We start from the raw sequence: 26,139 nt of genomic DNA on the forward strand, positions 1-26,139 counted from the left end.
GAGGTGACACAGTCGCCGCAGGTATCATATCAATTTAATGTTAGTAAGTTTAAAACATATCGTGACGTTTATTGAACAAGTGACGAAACACAAAATTGACATACTATCGATGTATTTGCTGATGAGCTTAAATATACATACACACTCACATTAATGTTTGAAAATGTTGACATTACTGCGCCCACGTAATCGAGATCGATGTTTAACGTAATTTAAAAAAAAATTTTAAAAACTGAAATAGGCATGGCCGGAAAAGGGAGCTTTGAGTTGTTTTATTGAAGCATTTTAAAAATACGTATTACTGTATTCTATTCTATTTATTTTTATTTCGAGTGTGTGTTATACGTGTACTTTGATGTGAAATGTGGAGGTAAATTTATGCATTGAATTCTTAAATAAATTGTTTAGTATGGGATTAAGTTATATCCCGTATTTGTGGTAACGGACAAATCATATTACACCCACGTGGCGTTTCTTAGAATAGAATACTGAAGTTTAGTTAAAACTTAAAACCCAGGTCGACAGTTGTAAGTAAGAAAATTAAAGCTAGAAAAATTTTACTCTATTATTTCATTTTATTTTTCTTGGGTTATTTGTTTTTAAATATACAGCAATATTTTTTTAAGCTATTTCTGTTAGGCTGTTTGTCATTGGAAGTGTCAACTGAAGCTTGTTATTTTGTAATAGGTTTTAAAAATTACGATGATTAATTACAGACATAAATCATACGAACAAATTTTACAAATAATTAACAGGCATTTTCTCTGGTTATTATAAATAAAAATTACAGTAAAAAAATATAACAACAAAAGGAATAAAAATGACTTATTAATGTAATTAAAAATATGGGGTGATAAAATAATAATAAAAGCATAATGTAATGTATAAATGAGAAACGAAGCTAGTGCACAAGACGACGGTCTCGGAAAACGGAAAAGCGTGACTCGAGGGCCGGTTGGTGGTCGATAGCAATGGCGCCGCGACCCCGCGGAGAAAATCAATCTCGGCTTGACGCCGGTCGGCCTTGTTTTCATGTACACGGCTCTCGTTTTCTCTCTTTCTCATCAGCGATAGAATCGCCGGGACTCGTAAGGCCGAGCATCTACATCCACACTATTTTATTTTATACTCCTATTTTTCACAACTTTACTTCCCTTGGCATCTACAATCTGCCATTAATATTTAAGCTTTATGTAGTACGTCAAGTCAAAGCCCGCTCTGCAGTACCGACCGAGGTCGCTGGATAAATTAACAGCAAGCGTAGTATCAATACACTCACGAAAAAAAATATGAGCAAGAAAAACAAAAAAATGAAAGCAAGGCAGCGTGGAAAAAGTTTATTGGAGTAAATAGTATAAATTTACGAGGATAATCATCAGTATTCTTACTTTTAATGACACGTTCGGTGGTGGAGAGCTTCGGTGAATTATTGGAGGTCATACTGGATGATATTTTCCGGTGATATAGTGTTCGTTTTAAGCGGCTGACAACCAGCCGCGCACACCTTATCTCACTACTGTCACTGCTCTCACTGATTCACCCGCAGTCCAACTAAACGTATGTTACTCCCTCAACAATTGTTTAACGGCTAGCAGATGACGTTGCCCAGAGTCTCGCCAGTACTTTATTTACCAACTTAACCTGCTCGCAGCCTCTGGTGCTAGACTTTTCTCGCTGTGTTGACAACAACAGGACGGGGAGGGAATCGTCGGCTTCGGGAAACAGGGAAGGGGGACACGGGAGGATTCGGGAGTATCTTTACTGTCTAGATTATCCGTCACGTTATGGCGCGAGGAACGTATACAATACGGCAGTCGACAGCAACTATGTGGATGGTGGCAGCTGCAAGCTGCGCCAGATATTATCGCCCGTGGTGATCATGCATCAGCTATGACTACTCCAATTTTCCTTTTTACTTTTTCGTATATTATACTTTATGTTACTACTATTAATATTCTTTGTGTGAAATTTAACTTTCGTCCAAGTTAAATTTACTCCTAGCTTCGGTGATGGCTGCTGGTTTTCAGTGCTCCGTTTTCTTTTCCACGTACTGTGTCGTCTGCCAAGGGCTTCTGGACGATATTTAACGTACACACACGCGAGCAAGCCACAAAAAGTTTTTATCTATTATTGATAATTTTATGCTGTTGATTTAGCTGCTACGTCAACTTTTTTATTTTTTACGTCGACGACAATCGCGTCGACAAGTGACCGCAGCTTGACCCACTACTGCGGGCGTAACTAATATGGGTTTCTCTACTTCTCTTTAAAACTTCCGTCAATTTTTAATTATATATGTACAAATACGTTCATACATATGTTTATTGTATTTATCTGTTGAAAAAAAAACTTATTACGTTTTATTGTTTTTTCACAAACTAATTTAGTTTGTTTAATGCAATGTAATGTTAAGTGTATTTATATGTATATATATATATATATATATATATATGTTGTCTATGTTTTTATGTGTGGATGTATATGAGTGTGTATATGTGTAGGCTACGGTTGATTATCACACCGCACGGTTTAGCTCACAAAATACAACTGCTCAGACGATTGCGCTGACTTGTATATATATATACATATATATCTATACATATAAATATTATATATAATACACATATATATGTATATAGATAGTATACTTTTAGGTAGCGCAGAGTGCAATCTGTAGAGTAAGTAAGGTCTCTACCTTTAAATTAGTAATGTGGTGGGGGCTTTTAAAAGCCCAGCAACAACTTATCGTAATTATTGTTATTATTATAAACAATAATTACAACAACAATTGAATACAATAATATATAAGCGGGTACGTACGACGGGCACACGGTGCTCACACGCACGACACCACCGTAACCCGTAACCACCACGACGCACCGCGACTCGCTCGACACCCACGGTCGACCACGCCGCTAAATTCTACTACAAGATGTCTGTTCTGCTACGCGCCGCGAGCACTGACGGACGATCCACCACACACATACTACACAGAACGCCGCTAAACTATTAATGCGCATCGTACATCGCGCAGCTAATATCTAGAGGATCAGTCTCCTCGAGGTCACGGGACGTTATTTTTCATCGCCAGCCGGCGCTACTTACGCCCAGCCCACCCAACCACCCGTTTTTCATTATAATTTTGCAATATTTTAGTAGTTGGCGCCACCAACTGCGTCCCAATGTCGATTAAATAATTCCCTGCTTCTTGTATTTTCTTACGGTTTTACCTTTTTTTTACAGAACCTCGAGTCGCTGCTGTGAGTTTGCTGTAGACTTGTTGCTAACTTCACGCTAAGAGGATTATGGAGATTAACGTATTTAGGCTTCAGATGTCTCAATCAGGTTACAAAGATGTTGATATCTATTATTACTATCTCTATTCTACTAGTAATTTATTTAGAAAATACTTATTAATTTAGGATAATGTCTATTATATGACCGAGGAAAAAATTAAATGTGTAAAATGTTTTTTATACATTTACAATTACATTATTATTACACAATGACAATAATAGTAGTAGAGGTTACATGTGAAAATTTTTATATTTTAAAATTCTAATTTAGGACGTTTGTCAACCCATTCTTTTATTTTTGGGATAGACAGTACGTTCTCACGAATTTTTTTCAAATTTTCATAATCTTTTGTTATTTCTATCCCACATGCATTTGCAAGGGAATCATGGATTGCTGCGAAAAATATATCTGCGTAGCTCAACTGCAAATAAATATGTATCAGTCATTACATGACAATTAGACGATTATTTTAGATATTTACCTGCCCATCAACAAAGTAGCCGTTATTAGCAAAATTATTTAATTTATTCAAATAAAATGGCAAAATTTCAGTCAGTACTTGTTCTTTTTTTGCAGCTGCTATTTGAGGATTGGTTTCTCTATAAAATAATGCAACCTCTGTAATTTAAATAAATTTTATAATTATAACCCAAACTAATGTCTATAAATAAATTATTAAAATTACTTTGCTCTTACGTTTTCTTAAATCATAAAGTGCTTCAACGATAGAATCAATTCGCAAAGCATCCAAATCTGTTTTACCAATTAAATCCAACTGTTTTGCCAAATAACGACAAATAGGTACTGATTGACAATAAATCTTACCGTCTATTTCTAAAATCGGTAATTGCCCAAAGGGAGTGTCTGAAATATTTTTCACAAATACTATTATCTCAATCCTTTATTATTAACATACGTGAGTAAATTAATGAATCAAATACATATATAGCTACCTGGTTTCATTTTTGGCCATTCATTTTGACGATCGACCCGGATATCTTCAAATTTATTACCTCCATAGCTCAAAAGAAACCGTATAGGTTCACCAAGCCCCATTACGTTAAAGTACGTCAATTTATATTGATGCGACATTTTAAAAATAAAAAAAAATTTACCAATTTATCTTTTCTATTTAAGAATAGAAAAAAAATAAATATTTAATTTTACCACCGGCGAAAATATATTTTTACAAAATCAAAAATTTTCTCACTGTAATTATTATATATATTTTTAATATAAATTAGTACCGGTCCACTGGCGTCGAAAAATATCACAATAAAGAAGAATGTGATTCCCCCTCTATATCGTCTGCGATGCTTCCACTTTCACTCTACTCTTACGTTCTTCACATATAATATATTTGTAATATATATTTATATATATCATACATTCAAACTCATCGTACCGAGCAATGACTTATCTTTCATTCAAAACTTATCTTTAAAAAAAAAAAAATAATCTAGCTCTCATCGTAAATTATTTTAAATCAAGTCAATTAAGATTATTTCCATCAACATTTATAGATGTATAAAAAGAATTAAAATTGAATACTAAATCAATAGTCTGATCCGTTGACCAAAGTACCCTTTAAATTATTATTATCAATATCATTTATTTCGTTTTTAATTAGAATGATAATGAAATTGAGATAAAAATACTCAGTCCGTTTTTTTTACTGTCCAAGTCTCAGTCATTTGTCGCTTGTTTACCATAAAACGTGTTTACCAGTAATTTCTTATAAATTCTGATGTTCAAAATATACTTCAAAAATTTATTATAAAAATTTAAATAAACTATTTATTGATTATATTTAACATGGAATATATTCTGCATGCATCAGTGGTCCATAGAGAAAAAAACGACTGTACAGTGGTAGCTTCTTATCCCCCTGAGGATAATCCTTATTATAGAGACGTTGTTCTTAATAGTATTCGGGATTTAACCAGTGTCGAAGATGATCAAATTTGTATTCCAAGTGAGAGGTATCAAATAACTTTTTTTTTTTAATTCAAATCATTTTATATTTTTTTCTGTACATATATTTTACATAGATTTACTGTACATATGCTTACTGGGGAGTTATATTACATATGTTTGACACCAAATGAATATTCACTGGATATTAAATTTGATGCGCAAGAATTTTTGGAACAAGTTAGAAGTGTATATCGTGATTTGGCTATTTTAACAGATTTTACACATGAATCACATAAATTAACAAAAATCAATTTTTCGGAGCCGCTATTAAAAATTATAGTAATCAAAATTATTATAATACTCAATTTGAAAAAATATTTTTATTGGGATAACTAGGATTGTATTTGATATTTTTTTTAGACGACAAAAAATTATCAAGATGTCCCATCTTTGCCAATAGTAAAAGACGAACTCGCTCAAGTGAGAAAAGTACTGATTGAATCTGTACAAAAACTTATTGACAGAGGTCAAAGACTTGAAGAGCTTGTGAAAAAAACTCAAAAGTTAGAAATAACGGTGCTTATTTTATTTTTTTTATAAATAAATTTATATAAGAAATAATATTATTAATACTTATACTGAACATAAATAAATTTCAGATGCGAAAAGATTTTCAATTGGCTCAGTATAAGTCGAAAAAAAAACAAAACATCTGGTTTGCTGCTCTCTTATCGATTGTAATGCTTTTGACAAGTTTAGCGTTTGGTATTTTTTTTTATATTGAATTTATGTAACATTTATATTTATATAGACAGAAGATAATGGCATGACATGACATTTAATCAGTAATTTTTTATTTTAAATATGACATCAGTATTAAAATTTTTTTTTTTAACAGATTTGTCAATCAGTAAACGTGTCGCAATCGTATCCGACTAAAAATTTTTAGCTGCACGAAATATTTAGTTCGTTCTTTTAATTATTTAAAATACTTAATTATGCTGATATAGAAAATTTTTCTATGGCATTTTATCTAAATTTTATTTTGGAGTTTTTGAATGATAACCCATTGGTCTTATTTTTGTATCGTTATCTTTAATATGTGTTTTTATTTTTAATGGCTTGTAATATAAACAAAATTTCAATTACAACTTGTATCTTATTCATGTTTTCTCAGTTCAATAGCAATCAATAATTCGAAATGATAATAAATTGAATTATCAATGTTTGTAAATAAAGTCTGGTTCGGTGGAATGAAAAAACAAGAAATCACGTACGAAAACTGAAGGAAAAAGATAGAATAGTCTAGATAGCTTGGGGAAAATTCAGTAAGAAATCGAATTGAGTGAATTAGTCGACGAATCAGTTGTTTGACTCGCAGAATCTTTATGATGTCAGAGTGCTATTTAAATTCAAAGAGCAGCGCGTCGTTACGAGATCCACAAAGATAGTGTTTTGCGTCGCAAAAACGAAATCAATGGCTTCAGATAATTTCTATAAAAAAATTCAGCTTACGTAATTTTCATATTATTTAACTGAATTTTATTTGAAAATTCCTCAAAAAATTTCATTTTCAGAAGTTCAAAATGAACAGATAAATTTTTGCTGAACAAAGATGTACCTGAAGACCGGAACGTTTACATGCAACGAAAATGAAAATAATTTGGTAATTTGACTTTAAAGGTGACTCAAGGGGTAGTTGGGGGAGGCCTGCAATTTTTGGTTGAAGCGCGAAACATTTCTGAAGTTTAGCCTTCAGTAGATTTCTTTACTTTCCATTTCGTTTTGCGAAAAACGTTCCAATTTTCAGAAACATGAACAAAGACCTTATCTACTATTAATCAGAAATCAAATAAAAATATACTAAATTTTTAATTGTTTGATTGTTTTGAATGAAAAGAAATTGAGACGAATTTTAATTGTCATTGACCAAAAAAGCAACTAATAGGAGCTGACAAAGACGGTAGATTTATTTTAAACAGAAATTGTAGAATAATAAATAATAATGTTATAATTATTTTAAAAGTTTACGCTTAAAGTTCCTATCAAATTTTTCTAGAGTAAAACAAATTTTCTACTATATATATTTATCTAAATTTCAAAATATCGATTTCAGAAAATTGTTATGAGTATTATTAAAAGCTCTATATAAGATAAATAGAACGCTAGAGTTCCTCTTTCTGAGCCTTCTAACACGTTTTTACATTTTTTTATCTAGCCTTTTTATTACTCGTCGGTATTTACATTTGAATAAGACATTACTTAGAATTTTATGTAGAAGTAATAAATCACGATCTGAATCAGTGTAAAAAAATCCCATTTTTTTGGATGACCTTTTGATACACCATTTTGCCTCGCCTATTTCTAACAAAAAATAAATCGCGATAAAAATTAAAAAACGTGATTATAATTTTACTTAATTATTTCATCGCGCGCTTTTAGAATAAGAGTTTATGGGGTTGGCATAAGAAATGAAATGGACGATTCGATTTTTCCCACTTTTGCGAAAGTCATGGTTGACGCGATAGCTTTCCAAGAAACTTTGCGTACAAAGGATATAAGTAAATACACTGTATGTAGTAACAATTCCAACTGAGTATAGTTTTCTTCCATAAGTCATTGCTATTGTTGAATCAATAGTTAGTTTGACATTGACTCACGTACATGAAACATCTCATGATGATTCCTGTCTTATAAAAATATATACATATTTACTTTACATAGATAACTTTACAAGTGATTGCAAAATTTATTAGTGATTTTAAATCGAACGTTCCGAGGATTAAAAGTTATTTTTATGTGAAAATACTTTTTGAAATTTTTTTTTCGCATCATTAGAAATTTTTTGTGTTTTTTAAAGTTATAACGGACTTGAATAAAAATAAATTTTTATTGAAGCAATAATTAAATGATTTATATTTGAAAAATTTAATAATAGAAAATTGGATTTTGAACCAGTGAATTTCGAATTCTTTACTTTCAATTTACTAGAGATAATTTTCGTGTTTGGAAAATCAAAAAGGGTATGGAAAGTAATTAATAGTCAATGCTGTTGCTCTGTGAGTATGATTATTTATTATAGTAATTACTCATGTACCTGAAGATCGGAACGTTTTTCGCGGAACGAAAATAAGAAAAAAGAAATGAAAAGTAAAAAATCTAATGGATCTAGATTTCGGAAATGTTTCGCACGTAACTCGACAATGACAGACCACCCCTGCTACCCCTAAATTCGCCTTTAGACACAAATTGCATGAATTATTTTAATTTTCGTTGTGAAAAACGTTCCGATCTTCATGTACATAATTACTTTTAATTATAAGAGAGTCGTATCACTATATTTGATTCCATTGATTTTGAACCTGTCTTGGGGATCAATAAAACCGTTGGTAACGAAGGTATTGTAGAATTAGTCCAGTGTTATCGTGAGTCACTTGCCTACAAGGGTAGATAACTCACCCTTGATAAGCCGAGTTCTATGTATGGTACGTTACAAAAGTATAGTAAGTTTATTACTATTGATCAATAACAGTAACTGCGATAGGTAAAGAGAATTGTTCGTGATAAGCTATCAAAATGATAAAACAAAGATTCAGTTTCACGTAATTTTCACTACGCGCCGCTTTCATTTTTTTTTTTATTTTATTAAGTTTTTAAATTTTTGTGCATCACATTACTGTTCAAAATTAAGTGATATATTTTATTACTTTTTTTCTATTATTAAGAAAACATTTGAAATCACGGGAAAAGCGTTTTACTATCACAGTTTTTTCTTATTTTAATGAATTTTACCAGTCTTCCAGCTTAAATAATTATCGATAACAATGCAAATTTTGATAATTCAATGTAAGTATTCATTTTTTTTTCTTTTCATATTTTAGTTATTTTTCTTTTTTTTATTTTACGGAAAAAACAAACTTTAAAAATTAGTATTTGAAATTATAACTCGGAACCCGGGTGTCAATATGGGGAATTTTAACATTTCAATAAATAAATTTTACAATACGTGTCGTTAATTTTTTAAATATCAGTTACGATTTTTAAAGTTCAAATAGTAATTTTTCTTGCATAGACAATAAACTTTCATACTTATCCTGTAATTATTAATGTTTTAATTATAAATGAAAAAATTACTATTAAGAATGATAATTTTTACTGATCACTTTATCATTATACTACTTGTCGTTTTCAACTTATATAGTTCATTTTTTATGATCCTGAAGTCAGCAGACCATTAGCAATTTTCGATTTTTTTTTTTCAACAAATAAATTACAAAAAAACAAATAATAAAAAAATGCACATGTAGAAAACTCAAAAAACTACAGGTGCAATTTTTCCAAATATTTTTTTAATTTATAATTTACTGTTTAAAAGAAATCAAAAAATTATTAGACGTCTGCTAACTTCAGTATCATCATTTTTTTTCCGTGTGATTTCAATATTTTGTACAATTGTAACAAAGCTTTGTTCTGAGTATTGTTTCAGTAACATAAAATTATTGAATCAAAGGATTTATTCAGGTGTTAATAGTCACGCAACTCTAAATGTATTTGTATGTATACTGAATAAATGAAAATTTAAATACTTTCATTACTTTGTAGTTTTGTTATCATTATTCCTTTTGTACTTTTCAATAAAGTAGATGTAGTTCTAAGAGAATAGTTAATTCCAGCTGTTAAATTGATTCTATGTATACTCTACGACACCAAAGGAAAACATTTTCATGATAGTGGTTGCATGCAATGGACTATCTTTCAAGTCCGTATTGCCGATTAAATAAAATTTTACTGTCATGTTTAGGCGAGTGGCCATATCAAACGTCAACTCAAAGACGATTTATACGGAGTATTATTTATTTTTTTAGTGCCAGTATCATTATACCAAAGGTTTTTAATATACCATATTTTCTGAAACTGATATATATTTTGTAATTGAACCGCTGATTTGTAGATTATAAAACTCATTAAAGTTTGGGGTAATTTGGATATGATCATTGAGTGCATACCAATGTTACTACTTGACGCTGTTAATTTTGTTAAAGTTGTTAATGGTTTTATTAATTTTCGTAAGGTACTAAAAGTAATTATGTAAATAGTTAATTGAATTGAAAATACTTTTAAATCATAAGACCGTTTATTATTATTGTGTAAAGTACAGATGCGTGAACTCTTTGATAGGATTCAAGATGATTGGGGGCTCGATTATAGCAAAAGAGAATTTGAAATAATGCATAACTATGCCGAGGATGGTAAAAAACTATCTCAGTTTTATGCGTGTATGTAATATTAATAATGTACTTCAGTTTTGATTAAATATTAATTTTTTTTTTATTTTCTTATACTCGGAAAAATATGAAAAAATTTTAATAATTGTGTCTCATTTTCTCATAAAAATTTCTAATAACTCTGGTGTCTTAGCTACCAGTGCCGCATATCCATCCAGAAATTTTAATTTCTCTGAAAAAGTTTTACGGAAGCAAACTACATTAGTCACTAAAATTAAGGGATATAAAAAAAAGTCCAAATTTTTGAGTGAGTTTCGACATGCTGTAACTCGGTAAAAAACGGTCGTACAGTAAAAACAAAAAAAGTAAATTGTAGCCTCAAGTTTCTAGTTTTCAGATCTGGACTTCAAATTTTTTATCATACACGGTTCCGGAGTAATCCTAAGAAAACCGACGCAAAAAAAATTTTCCAAATTTTTGCTCGTCTTTAAAAAAGTCTATGGGCTTTAATAAATTTTTTTTGGTAATCTGACCTTATGACTCTTCTAGGAAATTTTATGCCCTTTAATGCCCTTTATGCCCGGAGAACCGTGTATGATAAAAAATTTGAAGTCCAGATCTGAAAACTATAAACTTGAGGCTACAATTTACTTGTTTTGTTTTTACTTTACGACCATTTTCCACCGAGTTACAGCATGTTGAAAATCACTCAAAAATTTGGAATTTTTTTTATATCCCTTAATTTTTGTGACCAGTGTAATTTAGGCAATTAATGAATATTTTTAAGGGTCGTCAACACTAACCGAATTTCTGGATTTTTGATTTCTAATTACGTTTTGAATATTAATTTCATACGTTTATGAGATTTTTTCATAGTTTTTTCAAAAAAATATTTCCACAAGGGTATCGATAAAATTTGAACATGAAAATTTTTTCAGCTTATATGTATGCAACGATGTTGATATATTTTTGCATGCCAATAATTCCAAAAGCACTGGACATAGTATTGCCACTAAATACAACACGTCCAGAGTTATATTTATTTGAAGCTGAATATTTTATTGACCAGCAAAAATTTTACTACCCGATTTTAATTCATGCTTACATTACATGTGCAGTTGCTGTTTCAATGTTAGTTGCCTTTGACACTGAATATGCTATTCAGGCATTACATGGCTCTGGAATTTTTTCAGCATTGAGGTTAAATATTATTACAACTTTTTATTTTTACAAAAAAACATTATAATGATCAAAATTTTTTTTGAACCGGAATACTTAAATATCGACAGAAATTAGTAAAATATTTCACAGATCGTCAATTTTGGTCACTTGGATACTTACGTGGTCTAAAAAACACATATTTTTTACATACATTCAAATTATAATTATGCAAATTATGCTGCTAATAATTCAAGTGACTGAAATTAGAACATAGATTTTGAATTTATATTAATGTTTGTTAAGGAGTTAAGGTTATAATGAATTTGGACAATTATTTTTTAAGGATATAACAATTTTTAGATATAAATTAGAAAATTTGGTTATCAAAGACGATGAAGCAGATTACAAAAATGATGAGAAAATAAAACAATCGACATACAATATGGTTGTACAATGTGCAATTCTTCATAAAAGGGCACTAGAGTTAGTTTATTACTTAAAATTTGAAATATTTTGTACCATTAATTTATAATAAATTATTATTATTTAAAGCTACGCTGATCTTTTAGAATCATCACGTGTGACATGTTTTTTCTTTGTTCTCCTTGTCAATATTGCAGCAATAAGTATCACTGGAGTCCAGGTTAGACAAATGGATTCGGTCTATAATCAAAAAAACTTTTGATTCATCCCTTATTTTTTTTTATTGTAGACAGTAATGAAATTGGACCAACCCACTGAAGCCATTAGATTCGGTGTCTACACTTTAGCACAAATAACTCATATTTTTTACAACAGCTATCCTGCTCAAATGTTGTTTGACAATAGTTGGAAAACAAGTGACGCAATGTACGTTATTATAAGTAGTTTTGAGTATTCAAATTATTGGTGCACCAATTCTGTAAAAATATAAATAATGTATGAATGTATGAATAGCTTTGCTGGAAACTGGTATCGAGCTGGAAGTAAATCAAAAAACTTACTACACATGATGATAATAAGAAGTCGCATTCCTTGTAAGCTAACAGCCGGAAAAATTTATCTCATGTCCCTGGAAAATTTTACTGGCGTAAGATTAAGTGTGATGACTGAATAAGTCATAGCTGAAACAAATTTTTGAATTATTATTATTTGAACGTATATTTGTATTATTTATTTTTTATTTTTTCAAGGTGGTTAAAACATCGATGTCGTACTTTACAGTTTTGTTGTCTTTTCGATAGTATGGTATTTATATTAATTTTTGAATAAATATTTTTTTTCAAATATTATTTCAGACGTTTGTTGAATTGCTGACTCGCATATTTAGATAAATATTTAAAATATGAACCGATTTACTTATAAATATGATCTTTTAAAAATGTATTTGATTTTTTGATAGCTGAGTAATAAACTTTGATAACTTTGAAATAATAAAATAAATTTTGGAGTAAATGTTTTAGCCAGCTGCTCAAGTTTTTTTTCAAATCATTTTTTTTCTTTACATGCTCCAGCAAAATCAATTAAAAATATTGAATGTGAAGGAATAAAAGATTTTTCTACTTTAAGGTACAAAAAAATTTCTCTGTGATGTAATTAAAATTTTTTATTTTTTAATCAACTACTTCCATCGACGTGGTACCCAACTATCAATTTAGTTGTAACTGATATTGTTAATAAATACACAGGATTTGAAAAAACAAAAAATATAAAATTTGCTTCATATATGTTTTTAAAAAATTAAAATTTACCCATAAATTATATCCTATCTTGATGCCCAAGTAATTCAATTGATGCCCGTCATTAATTTCTTATTAATCCATTTTTGAAACCGGGTTTTGTCACCTTGATCTGAAATAAAAAATTAAAAAATTCACGTGAAGCTTAGAGTTAAGTGTTTTTGAAATATATATTATATATATTATTAAAAAAATAATTTAATCACATCACAACTAACAGAAAAAAGTTGTGAGCCATTTTACAAATCACAAAATTAAAATTTGGATATTAAGTTTATTTAATACATATATTTTTTTTTACTCTATTTTCTATAACGGTATATATGTATTCCAAATATTACTCTCTAATTTATATTTCGCAGTACAAATAATAAACTGATAGCCTTTACACAGAAAAAATTGCGCGTCTCAATATTTTAGACGTAACACAAAGTCCGCTAAGAAAGGGAACTAAGACACTTTACACGTCACGTCAATTAATATATTTATAACTTTAGCTCCCCCATTTTTTTTTTAAATATACAAACAATGAAAACCTCTAGCCGCTAATTTTTTTCCCTTTTAATATGCGCATAAAGAATAAACCTGTCACGTAAGTGTAAATGACGTATTTTAAAAAAAGTGACATCCAAAAGGTAACAGTACTTTTTTCTTCCCTCTTACTTAAATATGGACATAAACAATTAAAGTGTCATTTATAAGACCATTTTTTTTATCGGCAAAAAAAATTACACACAGAAGGGAAAATAATTTTTTTTACTTTTGAACGTGCGCATATAGAGCAGTCTTAAATTAACTTTTACACTGAATAGTACGGTCTACAATGTATTCAAGTAATTCTACGCAAGTAATCGCTGATTTTTTTAAACAACCCTGCTATAGAGTAAACATTCTAACTTTGAGAATATGCGGGCTTTGGCCATATCAGTCAAAATTTGAGGGTAAATTACTGCGTTTCCTATGGGCATTTTTCGTTTCATCTCAAATGATACCACAAGTAAATAAATTGTGTTCTTAAAATTACAAAACATTTTTTTTTTTTTTTTTCATTTTTATTTATGAATATTTAGATATGTGTTTGCATAACCGATTTTGGAATGGATACTTTAACGTCAACTATTCCGCCATTCACTGTCGCTATTATTGCTGGTGCCAAAATGATCATAAGTACTTTAAAAGTTAATCAGGTATAGTTATAAAAAAAAAGGCTAATAATTATATTTAATTGAATTTTTTTTTTTTTTTTAAGATAATAGAATTATTGGTAACCATACAAAAAGATTGGAGTAAATTAAAATCGGAAACTGAATGTGACATTATGAAAAAACATTTGGATCAAGGAAAGAAATTGACTCTTTTTATATCAAGTTGTTATTTTTAATATTTAATTTTTATTTTTTTATTCCAAAGAGTAATAAACGTAATTAATCGAGAAATTTTTTTACAGTGTGGTATTATAATTCGATGGTCGTATTTCTTTTATTACCGATGAGGCCAAAAGTTATGACGTGGTTGGGGTTATCACAAGGACCGGCTGATTTTGATTTTCCGTATCCAGTTAATTATGGAGTTAATCACGATAAATATTTTTATGCTATAGAAACGCATATAAGTTTTTGTTCGACGCTTGTTATTACAACAATTATAGCTGCTGACACGCTTTTTATTGTTTTTGTTCAGCACATATGCGGAGTTTTTGAGATAATAAGGTTTAATATTTTTTTAATGATACATTGCTGATTTATTGTTTGAATTTTTTTTTATCCCTTAGTTATCGATTAGAAAATTTGGTGAGTTCGAGTAATTTGGATATCGATCTACATCCAAACAAAATTAATGATAGAGCATTTTGGGTAATTTCGGATTGTATAAAAAAACACAACAAGGCGATTCAGTAAGCGAAATAAAATTTTTTTTTCAAATTTTAAGTTACTAGAAAATATCTATATATCTATATATAAATTTCATTGAAAAGATTTGCAGAATTACTTGAAAATTCATATTGTTGGATTTTTTTCATAAGTGTGGGTTTAGAAACACTGCTTATGACATTTTCAGGTGTACAGGTAATTATTATGAAAAATTTCAAATCTTTTAAATCTACGCACAGTAAAAATTCGGGAGTAAATATGGATTTCATTTAAATCGGGATCCACTCCGTCTTTTGGAGTTCTAAAGCTTCGAAAAAATTACTACGCATACCGAATTAAATAGGGAGTTTTTTCGCATCGTAGTGATTTTGGAGTGATGTTGATTTTATTTAAATCTTCATTCATTCCGATCTGGAGGGAGTTTCACTCCGAAGTTATAGAATAAATAGCAAATCATCGGCTTCAAATTCATTCCGAATTTAATTCACATTCACTCTGAATTCACTCCGGACTTACTCCACGTTCGCTCCACAAATTTTTTATAGTGGATTGATGTCAATAGATGTTCTAAATCTAATTAAATTTATAAGATCTTGAATTCTAAGATTTTTTAATTTTTCCTATAAATTAAGTTTGTTCTGATTTATTTGAACAATAATTTAAATGTGAATTAAATAAGCAGATGAATGATCTTATGATTATTATGCAAAAAAAAGTAATTAGATTTTTTTTTATTAGCTAGTATCACAAATGGGTAATATTGATGGATTATTTCGTTACGGACCATTTGCATTCGGTCAGCTAGTTCACGTTTTTATTGAAAATGCAATTTCACAACAATTAATAAATTACAGTGGTGAAATCAATGATGCAATGTAAATATTACTTTTTTAATTTTGAACATAGAAGAAAACTGGGCAAATTCTTTTATTTAATTTTAATTTTTTTTTTTTCTTTCGGAACATCCTATTTTGAGTGAAAACTCTTGTTTCACTTATCAACAAAAATTCATGTGATTTGCCCGGTCATCTCCTATACATAAAAAAAAAAGCTTTCCATTGTTATTATTATTTCAGAAGTATGATAAAATGGTACACTCTGTCAATGAGATCACGAAAACTATTAACTTTTATGATTATGAGAAGCCAAGTAATCTGTTCTGTATCAGCAGGAAAAATGATTATTATGTCGATGGAAACGTTCGGAATGGTAAGAGACTCAAATTTATAAAATTTATCATCAACGTCATTCTCAAAGCAACTTTGGTAATAAATATATTTTTAATTTCCATGTTCGAAGATTCTCAAAACAACAATGTCTTATTTCACAATATTGAGTTCAATGCAAGACGAATAAAAATTAAAAACTTTATTTATGATTAACAATAAAAAAAAACCCAATTATAGGGCACTGATTTTTTGTTTAAGTGTTAAATAATTGAGCATGAACAAAATGAAATTTTGTCTACTCTTTTTTTATTTTTATAAAATAAAATAGCGAGGATTTCAAAAGAATTATACAAGCATACAAGTTTAAGTATACGATTATCAATATTTACACATGTTTCTATACTGAATAATCATGCAAGTAAAAGATTTTCAAAAATAGATAATACTACTCTATGTTGTCAATGCGATACTCAACATTTTATTATTTGTATGGAAACCAAACTAAATTTGTACCTATACTATTATGATCTCTCAATAAATTTAGCAATGATAATACACGAAAAGTAGAAAATAAACAAAATTACAATTTCACATATCAGTAACGCGACGTTTTGAATCAAAAACTAGAAAAAAGACAGTTTTGAGAACGAAGAATTGCTTGACGTTTCGTCAAAAGTCGATGTCAACTTATGAAACTTATTGCTGAAAATTACATTTAATATAGGGGAAGGGGGCGGGCAAAAGGGGGTAGGGTAGGCAAAACGGGGTACCCCCAAAATTTGATAAAAAAAAATTTTATATTTTAAATGGTTTTTAAACATTCCAAAATCACTTTTGTAAATATAATTAAACGTTACTTTGAACTTTTTTTGGTAAACTTTTTCAAAAATCAATTGTCAGTTGAAAAATATTAATGACGTTTGTTTTATGATAAAAACTATTAAAAATTTTTTTTCTTCTTTTGTATCCAATGAACATGTAAAATATAATTTTTCTCTATGTAAATTACTTTTAAAAAAATTCAACTTAATCAAATTCGTTTAAAATCCAAAATTTTTTTTTTACCTGTTTTAGGGGGTCCCCACTTTGCCCGCAGAAATGAAAAAATTTTTTTTTCAACGGTAACTGAAAATTTCTTCTATTTACTTTGAATATCATTAAAAAAAAAAAAATTTAGCGTATTTGAGTCCTCGAAAACTTGGTATTTCCTTAAGTACTCCTTTTTGCCCCTCCCTCCCTTAATAATTATTTGAAGCTGTTATTTTCACAAAATTATTCCAAATAATTTTAGTTTTTGATATTAAATGCCGCGTTATTGTATTGAATTGTGATATTTCTTGTGTTTTTGTAGTATCGACAAATGGAAAAAATCATTATTTTACAGTTTTACATGAAAAAAAAAAAAATTTATTCAACTAATTATTATTACCACTGAAAAATTTTACTACCATTTCCAATAGTTAAAATTAATGATTTAGTATCGTAGATAGTTTACACGGAAAAAAAAATATTGTGTTTATCACTCACCAACGGAGAGCAACAAGTGTATCGTGATTAGTTCTAAATTGTATTGCTACTACCACAATATATATATCGATATGAATGAAACACTAGATACTTATAATAATGATCCTACGGATTGTGCATATACTTAAATGTATAGTGATCGTCAGTTAACGTATCCATATCGTACCAAAACGGATCGTGATTATCGCGATCTACTTCTCAAGCGCCACCACTCATAACCAAATTATCAAACTTTATAATGCATATCTTGCAAATTATACAGTGTTTATTTATAAAATTATTAATTATTTAAAGTGCACAACGACAATGAAAAAACCCTAATTATATATCTAATGCAAGAATTGCTGTTTTTTGTCGATTAATTTTTTAATTTATCTTTGAAACAAAAAAAAGACTGTAAAATTTACATCAATTAATTACGTATATTCTATTACTTAACATTTCTTGATATTAAATAATAATTTTTTATTGCACCTATTAGAATTATTGATATGTGATTATTAGTGCCAGCTAAAAAAAAAATTGTAATGAAGTTAAAGTTGTAAATTTATCTATTTTAACCTTAAATTAGTTTTAATAACAAAACGGATCGTTACTATAGCGAAACGATCTTATGATTTCGGGATCCGCCTGGACCGTGATAATCACGATCCGATAGACCAGCACTTTCCGTATACAACGGATACCCAACCGAGGAGACTGAATATCACGATACCGTTGAGTGGTGAGCGCAATATTTTTTTCTCCGTGATAGTTAAATTCTCACCGTGTATGATAATTTTGATCAAGAATGACAGTCTTTCGCAAAATAAATTTACTGTTTCACTAAAAGACCCTCCTTTATAATACAACTAATAATAACGAACCCTACGTCTAGAATAATTGAATATTCATTATATTCTAACTTCGCGTGAGGCATCGCAGTAACGAAAAAATCGAAGTTGACAAGACAGCTTTCCAATTACAACGTTGGAAGCTTATGACATGAGACATGTACAAATGAATAATGTCTGTTAATGTCACTTGAATAAATTATAAAGAGGAAAACAATGAGGTAAACCCGTCCTTTTCATTCAGTTGTAAACTTAACGGCGACAGAAACAAGAGTAGTTATAACGATGGATGTTTTCAATGCACCCTGCTATAGACTAATGAAGTACTCTGCTACAATTATAGGTATATGGCCGTATCATACTCGTCGTATGAGGATAATGACAATAACTATTATTTGGATTTTTGTCTTTGCGCAATTTATTCCACAAGTATATTAATTTTATAGCGATTATTAAAGAAATTTTATTTTATTTCATTAATTACATCAAAGATTATAGCTCTTACGATGTATGCGGATGATCCAGATGTTCAATTTGAAGCGTGTTCAAATATGGCGGTATATTTCGGGGCGGCAATAAAATATATCAACGCAATGTATAAATCAAATCAGGTATGTAATTTTTTGAATATTTGATCGTTGTTCTTCATTATCTCGTCTAATGCGTAAATTTTGAATGGTAATTTTTGTCTTCGTACAAACGGATCAAACTACTACCTTAGTCATCTGTTCCCCTACACTTCTATGTAGAAAGTAAAAAGTTGCTTTTTGAATTTACAATCATGTTTTCTATAATTGTTTTGTCATAAAGAAATTTGATTGATCAGCTTTGGGACTGTCGCGGTTATTTGTTTCCTGTATGTGCAAGCAAAGAGATATCCTATTATTTCACAATAATCTACAAAACATTTCAGTTTAATTGTATTTAATATATTGATTCACAACAAGATATCAAATTTATACAGATGAAAAAACTATACGATAGAATAATAAGTGATTGGAAATTGGTGAAGAACGAAGAAGAAAAAAAAACACAACAGGAGCACGCCGACCTCGGTAATATGCTCTCATCTTCATGGGCAGGTAATGATAATAACATTTTTCAAATTCAACGTAAAATTAAATGTTCAATCGTAATTTATGAATTTATTTCAAGGAATCGCATATTGTTCAGCGACATTTTTTGTATTGGACCCGATTGTCCCGAAATTTTCAAAACTATTATTTAACATAAATGAAACTGATCCATATCAATTGCCTCTTCCGTTGGAGTATATTATTATTGACAGAAGGAAGCATTACTGGATAATGTTGTGTTTTACATCTGCGATGGTTTATAATATTATAATAATTCTTGTTTCATGCGACATTATATATATTAACTTAGTGCAACACGCTTGCGGACTATTTGCAGTCACAGGGTAACATCCAAGTATTTAATGTAGAACATAGTTGCTATTTTTGCGAATATTAATTATTGAATGATGATGACTATAATGACTATGTTTGAGGAGTAGATATCGACTAGAGAATACACCAACCGATGAAAATGATTCCGAAGTTCGTAAAGGAACCGATTATTCACGAAACTCGGAAGATGTTCCTTACAGACATTTGGTATCTTGTATCAGAAGCCACAGGCGAGCTTTAGAGTGTGTGGAATAATTTATAATATGTAATGATATAATTTGTTATCGTGAACGATAATTATATTTATGTTATTGTAGATATGCGGAACTTCTTGAAAGCTTATATTCTATAAGCATGGGACTGATAATGGGAATCAATCTACCACTTATAAGTATCACCGGATTCCAGGTACATGATTAAGAGACTGGATACATATATATATATATATATATATATTAGGCTGTATCAAAAAAATCGACTATTTTTTTTTTCTTCATTATATCGAAAATTTTGTTGGAAATGACGAAAAAAAATACTGAGAAAATTTGAGCTCTTAATATGAACATTAAGAGGTTCCGCATTGCACTTTTCTACTTTCCATAAGAATAACATAGAAAAAATTTTTTTTGCGTCTTCTGATTGTTATAAGTAGCTAACGATGCGTCATAGGAATAATTGGCAGGCATATTTTTGTAGGTGATTGAACGCTTTTTTTTTCGAAAACAATGACATACAAAAGTATTTTCGAGCTATAGACAGATTTTTATTTTGACACCGCCAGAAATTGAGAGAATATGTCAAAATAGAAATTTTGTCAGAAGATCGGAAAAAGGTTTTATAACATTTTAAAATAAGTCTGATAGTTTCGCCGAAAAATTCAAATAATAATAAAATTTTCCATGAATCTAACTTAGACCTCGAATAATTTTTGAAAATTTGAATTTTTTTAAAAATGATAAGAGACTTTTTCAACTTCCCGCTAAGAAAATCGACGATTTTCGAAAAATTGGGAAGTTATTGTTTTCACCCCGATTTTCGAAAGTCGAGTTTTCATCAGATGTCGACGTTTTGAGGTCCTAGGAAGCTATTCTGACTATTTTCAGAATGATGTCCGAGTGTATGTATGTGTGTGTGTGTGTGTGTGTGTGTGTGTGTGTGTGTGTGTGTGTGTGTGTGTGTGTGTGTGTGTGTGTGTGTGTGTGTGTGTGTGCGTGTGTGTGTGTGTAAACTCTTTGTCACTTTTTAACTAATGGATCGATTTGGATGGTTGAGGTAGTAATCGAAAGAGCTTGTTGGGCTTCAAATTTCCTGAAAATTTCAGATCATTTGATCAAGCAGACTCGAAAATATTGGCGAATTACGAAAAAAAAAAAATTTTTTTTTTTACTTTTTTAGTGATTTCTCAGAAACGACTTGAACAATCAACTTCAAAATCTAATCGGCTCTATAACTTGATAAGCCGCGTCAAATGCCACCTTAACCATCTCAATCGGTTCATTTGTTCGAGAGATATCGTTGGCGAAAGAAATCATAAAAAACAATTTTTTTCGATTATCTTTGAAGTGACTCATCCGATCAATCTCAAAATTTAGTCAGCTCTAGAATCCAAGAAAACTCGCCGATTGCCACCTCAAACGTCAAAATCGGTTGATTAGTTCAAAAGATATCGGCGCTGAAAAGTTAAAAAAATAACATTTTATATTATTTTTTCCAGATAAATCAAAATATAATGTGCTAAAATGTGTCTGAAATCATAACGACTCTTTCTCTTTATAGTCTCTTTCGATCATCAGATAATGTCATATAACTTGTTTCTTAGTTTTAAACATTTTGTCAGCAAAAAATTGAAAAACCCAGTCTTTAATGGTTTTCTCGGATATTCCATATATTATTGCTCTGACCTAAGTCAAAACTCATTCAAATCTTGATTTTGATCACTGACATTGATTTTTGCCTCAACACATTTATTTCAGAGAACATAATCGATAATAAAAATTTAAAAGCCGCTTCTTCATTAATGATTTTCAATTCTTACCTTTTCAAACTCTAGCATAAAACGTCACTTGGTTACGCTTGAAAAGTTTATAAAAAAATGATTCCATGTAATAGCATTTTCGAGCTCGAAGAGCTCGAAAATATATTCACAGTGATGTTTTCAAGCTCCTTGAGCTCGAAAACAGCGGGAAGTTTTGGGGCTGGCCCGCAGGGTCAACCGACCCCCAGATTTTTTGTAGAGCGTTTAATTTTCAAAAAAAAACATTCATTGATTTTTCCGATACACTGATTCTCTGTGGTGTAATAAAATTCCACTTTCAAAAAAAATTTTTCCCATGACAGACTTTTTTTTGACATATCCTATCAATTTCCGATGGTGCCCCAAAAGAAAAAATCAGTCTGTCAGTTGACCCTGCAGGCCAGCCCAAAACTTCCCGCTGTTTTTGAGCTCAAGAACCTCGAAAACATTATTGTGAATTCATTCTCAAGCTCTTCGAGCTCGAAAATACGTTTGAATGCTGTTGTTTTCGAAAAAAAACGTTTTTCACCATTTTTTCTCCAACGATATCTCTCAAGCGAATAAACCGATTGAGACGCTTGAGGTGGCAATCGACGCGTTTTATCAAGTTCTAAAGCTGATCAAATTTTGAATTCGATTTATCGAGTCGTTTTTGAGATATTTCAGAAAAAATAAAAAAATTTTTTTTTTTCATTCTTTCGACAACGGTTTCTCTTGAACGAATCAACCGATTTTGATGGTTGAGGTGGCATTCGACGCGGCTTATGAAGCTCTAGAACCCAGTCTATTTTGGAATCAATCCATCGAGCACATTAAAAGTTATCAAAAAAAAAAATTTTTGAAAAAATTTTATTTTTGGAATATCTCTAAACAAGCCCTACCGATCAAGCTCAATTTTTGACAAGCCGCGTCGAATGACACCTTAAAGTTCAAAATCGGTTCATCCGTTCAAAAGACATAGGTATTTACATACGTACGTACATACATACATACAAACACTCGGACATCATCGTGAAATTAGTTAGAATAGCTTCCTAGGACCTCAAAATGTCGACATCTGGTGAAAATTCGATTTTCGTAAATCGGACCGAAACCAATAACTTCCCGAATTTTTGAAAATTAACAATTTTTTTAGCGGGAAGTTAAAAAAAATACTGTTGTTTTTTGACTCTCCCTCATATATATATATTTAGTATCTATTTATACAATTAGTATATATATATTTATATGTGTAATTTTTTAGATTATAACGAAATCAAATACAATACATCAGTTGTTAAAATACTCAACATTCACGATCTCCCAGATAGCTCATCTCTTTTTCTTTTGTTATATGTCAGAACGGTTAACAGAGATGAGCATACAAATGCATAAATGCGTGTAATAATGCATTGATAAAATCTAACATCGGAATTATTGATTATCAAGTATGATCCAAGCCGTTCACGATTTTTAGTTAATTAATTAATATTAGAGAACTTGAGAAAATCACGAAATTATTGAAATGTGTTATATCAACTTTCTATTGGCAACCTTAGTTGCACGAACTATACCATACGTCAACAAGTAATTTGTTAAAGTAACAACACGTTGTGAACTTAATGCGAGGCAACATGTTATTGACAAGTCGGTTGCCTCGAATCTTACTCTCCCGTAATCAGTTCGTTGTTCCTGAAAGCATTTTACTTTTTTGGCAACGGAATTGGACTGTAAGTGGAAGGAATTTGAGCTACAGAAGAAAGCATTAAACGTTAGCAAATCATTGAGAAAGGTTCAGTTCTAAAAAAAATTAGAGTAAATTAAAAAACGCAAGTTTAATGTATTATAATTTCGTTAAGTCGAGCGTATTAATTACGGCTCAGGTAAATAATTTAGTTAATGATCGTACAAGGCTTAGGTTAATACATGTTAATTGATATGATTCAAATCAGTAATACATTATTTCCGTTAATACATTCTAATATTTGTCTTACACAGAGCTAATGTGAGATGGTTCAATAACTCGATAAAGTCACGGAATTTGTTAATAATAATGACTATGAGAAGTCAAGTGCCCTGCAAATTGACTGCTGCCAAAATCATGGATTTGACTATTGAAAATTTCTCAGCGGTAATAATCAAAACTATTTTTTTACTATTGCTAATTAACATGTAAGGATGCCCGAATAGTGATCGAATTCAAATATTCCTTCCGAATTTCTATTATTTAATTTGTAACTCATATTTTATAAATTAAGAAGATGAATTTTCTATAATTCACGAGAAATTCGAATCTTTTGAATTATTTGAGCATCCAAATTATTTGATCAGACATTAATAATTTCTGAGTGTGAATTGTTCGCACACTTTTGTTATTACAATTCTTTCTAATGGGTATTTATGTTTTTCATGCAGATGGTAAGAACATCTGGGTCATATTTCACAATGCTTTTGTCAATGCAATAAACAAACTTCCACATTCTTCTTCATGTGGTAAAAGTTAGTGTAAATTATATATATGATGAATTACTCAGAACCTGATATTGTGATACGGGAACATAAATTATTATTCTAAATATGCATTTATTTAATTGTTAAATATTATTATTATTTTTATTATTGCACAAGTACAGTTTTTTATATGAACTTTCTTACTTCTCCCATCCCTGCATATCAAGTAGTATAACCTTAATAGTTAAATGAATATTTTGTCATTTCAAAATAATATTCAATTATTTTTAATAACTTATTCTCTAAGGCTAGCTAATATATTTCATAATGACTACTTTATCAGCTCTACAGGTAATTAATTTGATTGTATGCTGGCTACTTTACGCACAATTATCTTTGCTAAATATAATATAGTTTCTAGTAATTTATATAGTTGGTAGATTATTAAATATTTATCTAAAATAATCAAATATATGATTAGCAATGGCCAATCAAATCATTTTTTTGTCATAACTAAAATTTAGTTGTCACAAGAAAATTTTTTTCTCAGTGTGGGCTCGATCCTGAGTAGTTCCAAAAATAATCATAAACCAGTTGACTCAAAATTTTTTGTAAATTAAGTTTTTTCTGATTTATTTTAAAAATAATTTACATATGCATATGCTCGAAATAGAATACCCGTAAATTGAATAAGTACACGAATGATCCCTACCCGGGAAAAACGGATTAGATCTGACCAGATATAATTATATCTGGTCAGATCTAATTATATCTGATCATATCTATTTATATCTGGTTAGATATGGGATTTGAGATATAATCAGATCTAGTTATATCTGATCAGATCTAAACAGATATAACTATATCTGGGTTGAAAAATTCATCAGACATGAACAGATCTAGTCATATCTGATCAGATCTAAACAGATATAACTATATCTGAGTTGAAAAATACATCAGACATGATCAGATCTAGTCATATCTGATCAGATCTAAACAGTTATAACTATATCTGGATTGCAAAATACATTAGTCATGAAAAGGTCTTATCATATCTGGCCAGATCTAAGCAGATATAACTATATCTGGATTGCAAAATGCATTAGACATGAAAAGGTCTTATCATATCTGGCCAGATCTAAACAGATATAACTATATCTGGATTGCAAAATACATTAGACATGAAAAAGTCTTATCATATCTGGCCAGATATAACTATATCGAAGTTGTCAACATCTAAACTAAATACAACAATTAACATAGTCAGATCCTATGACATCTGCTCAGATATAATTATGTATGTCTTATTTTTATAGATAACTGTTTATATCTGGTCAGATCTGCGCATATGTCGTAAGATCTGATCAGATAACTATATCTGAACTAAATACAACAATTAACATAATCAGATCTTGTTATATCTGCTCAGATATAATCATGAAAATTGTTCATATCTGATTATTTACATTCACGCGATCACATACGTGGGGCAGCGCAGTGGATAGCGTCAAAGACTTTGGATCTGAAGGATGCAGGTTCGAGCCCAGCAGTCATCGGGATTTTTTCAT

The 26,139-nt window shown here is 29.9% G+C and overlaps 5 protein-coding genes across 6 annotated transcripts; 4 read left to right on the top strand and 1 right to left on the bottom strand.

The window, feature by feature from the left end:
- Positions 1–3,268: 3,268 nt before the first annotated feature.
- On the top strand, positions 3,269–7,178 carry LOC130676615 (uncharacterized). Its single transcript, XM_057482963.1, has 6 exons — positions 3,269–3,345; positions 5,138–5,279; positions 5,349–5,553; positions 5,635–5,790; positions 5,874–5,979; positions 6,113–7,178. The coding sequence occupies exons 1-6, from the start codon at positions 3,306–3,308 to the stop codon at positions 6,151–6,153; spliced, it is 690 nt and encodes a 229-aa protein (XP_057338946.1). The 5' UTR covers positions 3,269–3,305; the 3' UTR covers positions 6,154–7,178.
- Positions 3,450–4,630, bottom strand: LOC130676616 (glutathione S-transferase-like). Its single transcript, XM_057482964.1, has 4 exons — positions 4,251–4,630; positions 3,994–4,161; positions 3,779–3,915; positions 3,450–3,718 (listed from the first exon to the last, which is right to left on the bottom strand). The coding sequence occupies exons 1-4, from the start codon at positions 4,387–4,389 to the stop codon at positions 3,551–3,553; spliced, it is 612 nt and encodes a 203-aa protein (XP_057338947.1). The 5' UTR covers positions 4,390–4,630; the 3' UTR covers positions 3,450–3,550.
- A 2,568-nt stretch (positions 7,179–9,746) lies between the features above and the next one.
- On the top strand, positions 9,747–13,026 carry LOC130676608 (odorant receptor 13a-like). 2 transcript variants are annotated; one of them, XM_057482955.1, is made up of 9 exons: positions 9,747–10,101; positions 10,166–10,285; positions 10,373–10,490; positions 11,378–11,639; positions 11,961–12,083; positions 12,153–12,243; positions 12,313–12,449; positions 12,537–12,669; positions 12,773–13,026. In XM_057482955.1, exons 1-9 carry the CDS (start codon positions 9,958–9,960, stop codon positions 12,821–12,823), a joined length of 1,179 nt encoding a protein of 392 aa, XP_057338938.1. In that variant the 5' UTR covers positions 9,747–9,957; the 3' UTR covers positions 12,824–13,026. The 2 variants fall into 2 exon arrangements, with proteins under 2 accessions (XP_057338938.1, XP_057338939.1); XM_057482956.1 differs by lacking the exon at positions 9,747–10,101 and having other exon boundaries at positions 10,169–10,285; positions 10,368–10,490.
- A 1,017-nt stretch (positions 13,027–14,043) lies between these two features.
- Positions 14,044–16,923, top strand: LOC130676585 (odorant receptor 13a-like). The gene is made up of 9 exons (XM_057482919.1): positions 14,044–14,315; positions 14,389–14,505; positions 14,568–14,685; positions 14,766–15,027; positions 15,090–15,212; positions 15,294–15,384; positions 15,928–16,064; positions 16,266–16,398; positions 16,489–16,923. The coding sequence occupies exons 1-9, from the start codon at positions 14,142–14,144 to the stop codon at positions 16,543–16,545; spliced, it is 1,212 nt and encodes a 403-aa protein (XP_057338902.1). The 5' UTR covers positions 14,044–14,141; the 3' UTR covers positions 16,546–16,923.
- Positions 16,924–18,348: 1,425 nt separating this feature from the next.
- LOC130676597 (odorant receptor 67c-like) lies at positions 18,349–24,764 on the top strand. Its single transcript, XM_057482939.1, has 9 exons — positions 18,349–19,147; positions 19,210–19,329; positions 19,683–19,800; positions 19,874–20,138; positions 20,235–20,369; positions 20,445–20,535; positions 23,385–23,521; positions 24,119–24,251; positions 24,536–24,764. The coding sequence occupies exons 1-9, from the start codon at positions 19,004–19,006 to the stop codon at positions 24,584–24,586; spliced, it is 1,194 nt and encodes a 397-aa protein (XP_057338922.1). The 5' UTR covers positions 18,349–19,003; the 3' UTR covers positions 24,587–24,764.
- The last annotated feature ends 1,375 nt before the right edge of the window (positions 24,765–26,139 follow it).

Source organism: Microplitis mediator, chromosome 10 (assembly GCF_029852145.1).
Source record: "Microplitis mediator isolate UGA2020A chromosome 10, iyMicMedi2.1, whole genome shotgun sequence".
Taxonomy (NCBI): Eukaryota; Metazoa; Arthropoda; class Insecta; order Hymenoptera; family Braconidae; genus Microplitis; species Microplitis mediator.

Excerpts from the sequence above, each read along its gene's own strand:
- LOC130676597 (XM_057482939.1), top strand. The coding sequence starts at position 19,004 with ATGGATGTTTTCAATGCACCCTGCTATAGACTAATGAAGTACTCTGCT. Across the intron at positions 19,148-19,209 it reads TTGCGCAATTTATTCCACAA|ATTATAGCTCTTACGATGTA; the intron begins GTATATTAATTT and ends ATTACATCAAAG. Across the intron at positions 20,139-20,234 it reads GGACTATTTGCAGTCACAGG|ATATCGACTAGAGAATACAC; the intron begins GTAACATCCAAG and ends TTTGAGGAGTAG.
- LOC130676608 (XM_057482955.1), top strand. The coding sequence starts at position 9,958 with ATGGACTATCTTTCAAGTCCGTATTGCCGATTAAATAAAATTTTACTG. Across the intron at positions 10,102-10,165 it reads CCAGTATCATTATACCAAAG|ATTATAAAACTCATTAAAGT; the intron begins GTTTTTAATATA and ends GCTGATTTGTAG. Across the intron at positions 11,640-11,960 it reads GGAATTTTTTCAGCATTGAG|ATATAAATTAGAAAATTTGG; the intron begins GTTAAATATTAT and ends AACAATTTTTAG.
- LOC130676585 (XM_057482919.1), top strand. The coding sequence starts at position 14,142 with ATGTATTCAAGTAATTCTACGCAAGTAATCGCTGATTTTTTTAAACAA. Across the intron at positions 14,316-14,388 it reads CATCTCAAATGATACCACAA|ATATGTGTTTGCATAACCGA; the intron begins GTAAATAAATTG and ends ATGAATATTTAG. Across the intron at positions 15,028-15,089 it reads GGAGTTTTTGAGATAATAAG|TTATCGATTAGAAAATTTGG; the intron begins GTTTAATATTTT and ends TTTATCCCTTAG.
- LOC130676616 (XM_057482964.1), bottom strand. The coding sequence starts at position 4,389 with ATGTCGCATCAATATAAATTGACGTACTTTAACGTAATGGGGCTTGGT. Across the intron at positions 3,916-3,993 it reads ACTTTATGATTTAAGAAAAC|AGGTTGCATTATTTTATAGA; the intron begins GTAAGAGCAAAG and ends TTTAAATTACAG. Across the intron at positions 3,719-3,778 it reads GCTACTTTGTTGATGGGCAG|TTGAGCTACGCAGATATATT; the intron begins GTAAATATCTAA and ends ATTTATTTGCAG.
- LOC130676615 (XM_057482963.1), top strand. The coding sequence starts at position 3,306 with ATGGAGATTAACGTATTTAGGCTTCAGATGTCTCAATCAG. Across the intron at positions 5,554-5,634 it reads AGCCGCTATTAAAAATTATA|ACGACAAAAAATTATCAAGA; the intron begins GTAATCAAAATT and ends TATTTTTTTTAG. Across the intron at positions 5,791-5,873 it reads CTCAAAAGTTAGAAATAACG|ATGCGAAAAGATTTTCAATT; the intron begins GTGCTTATTTTA and ends AATAAATTTCAG.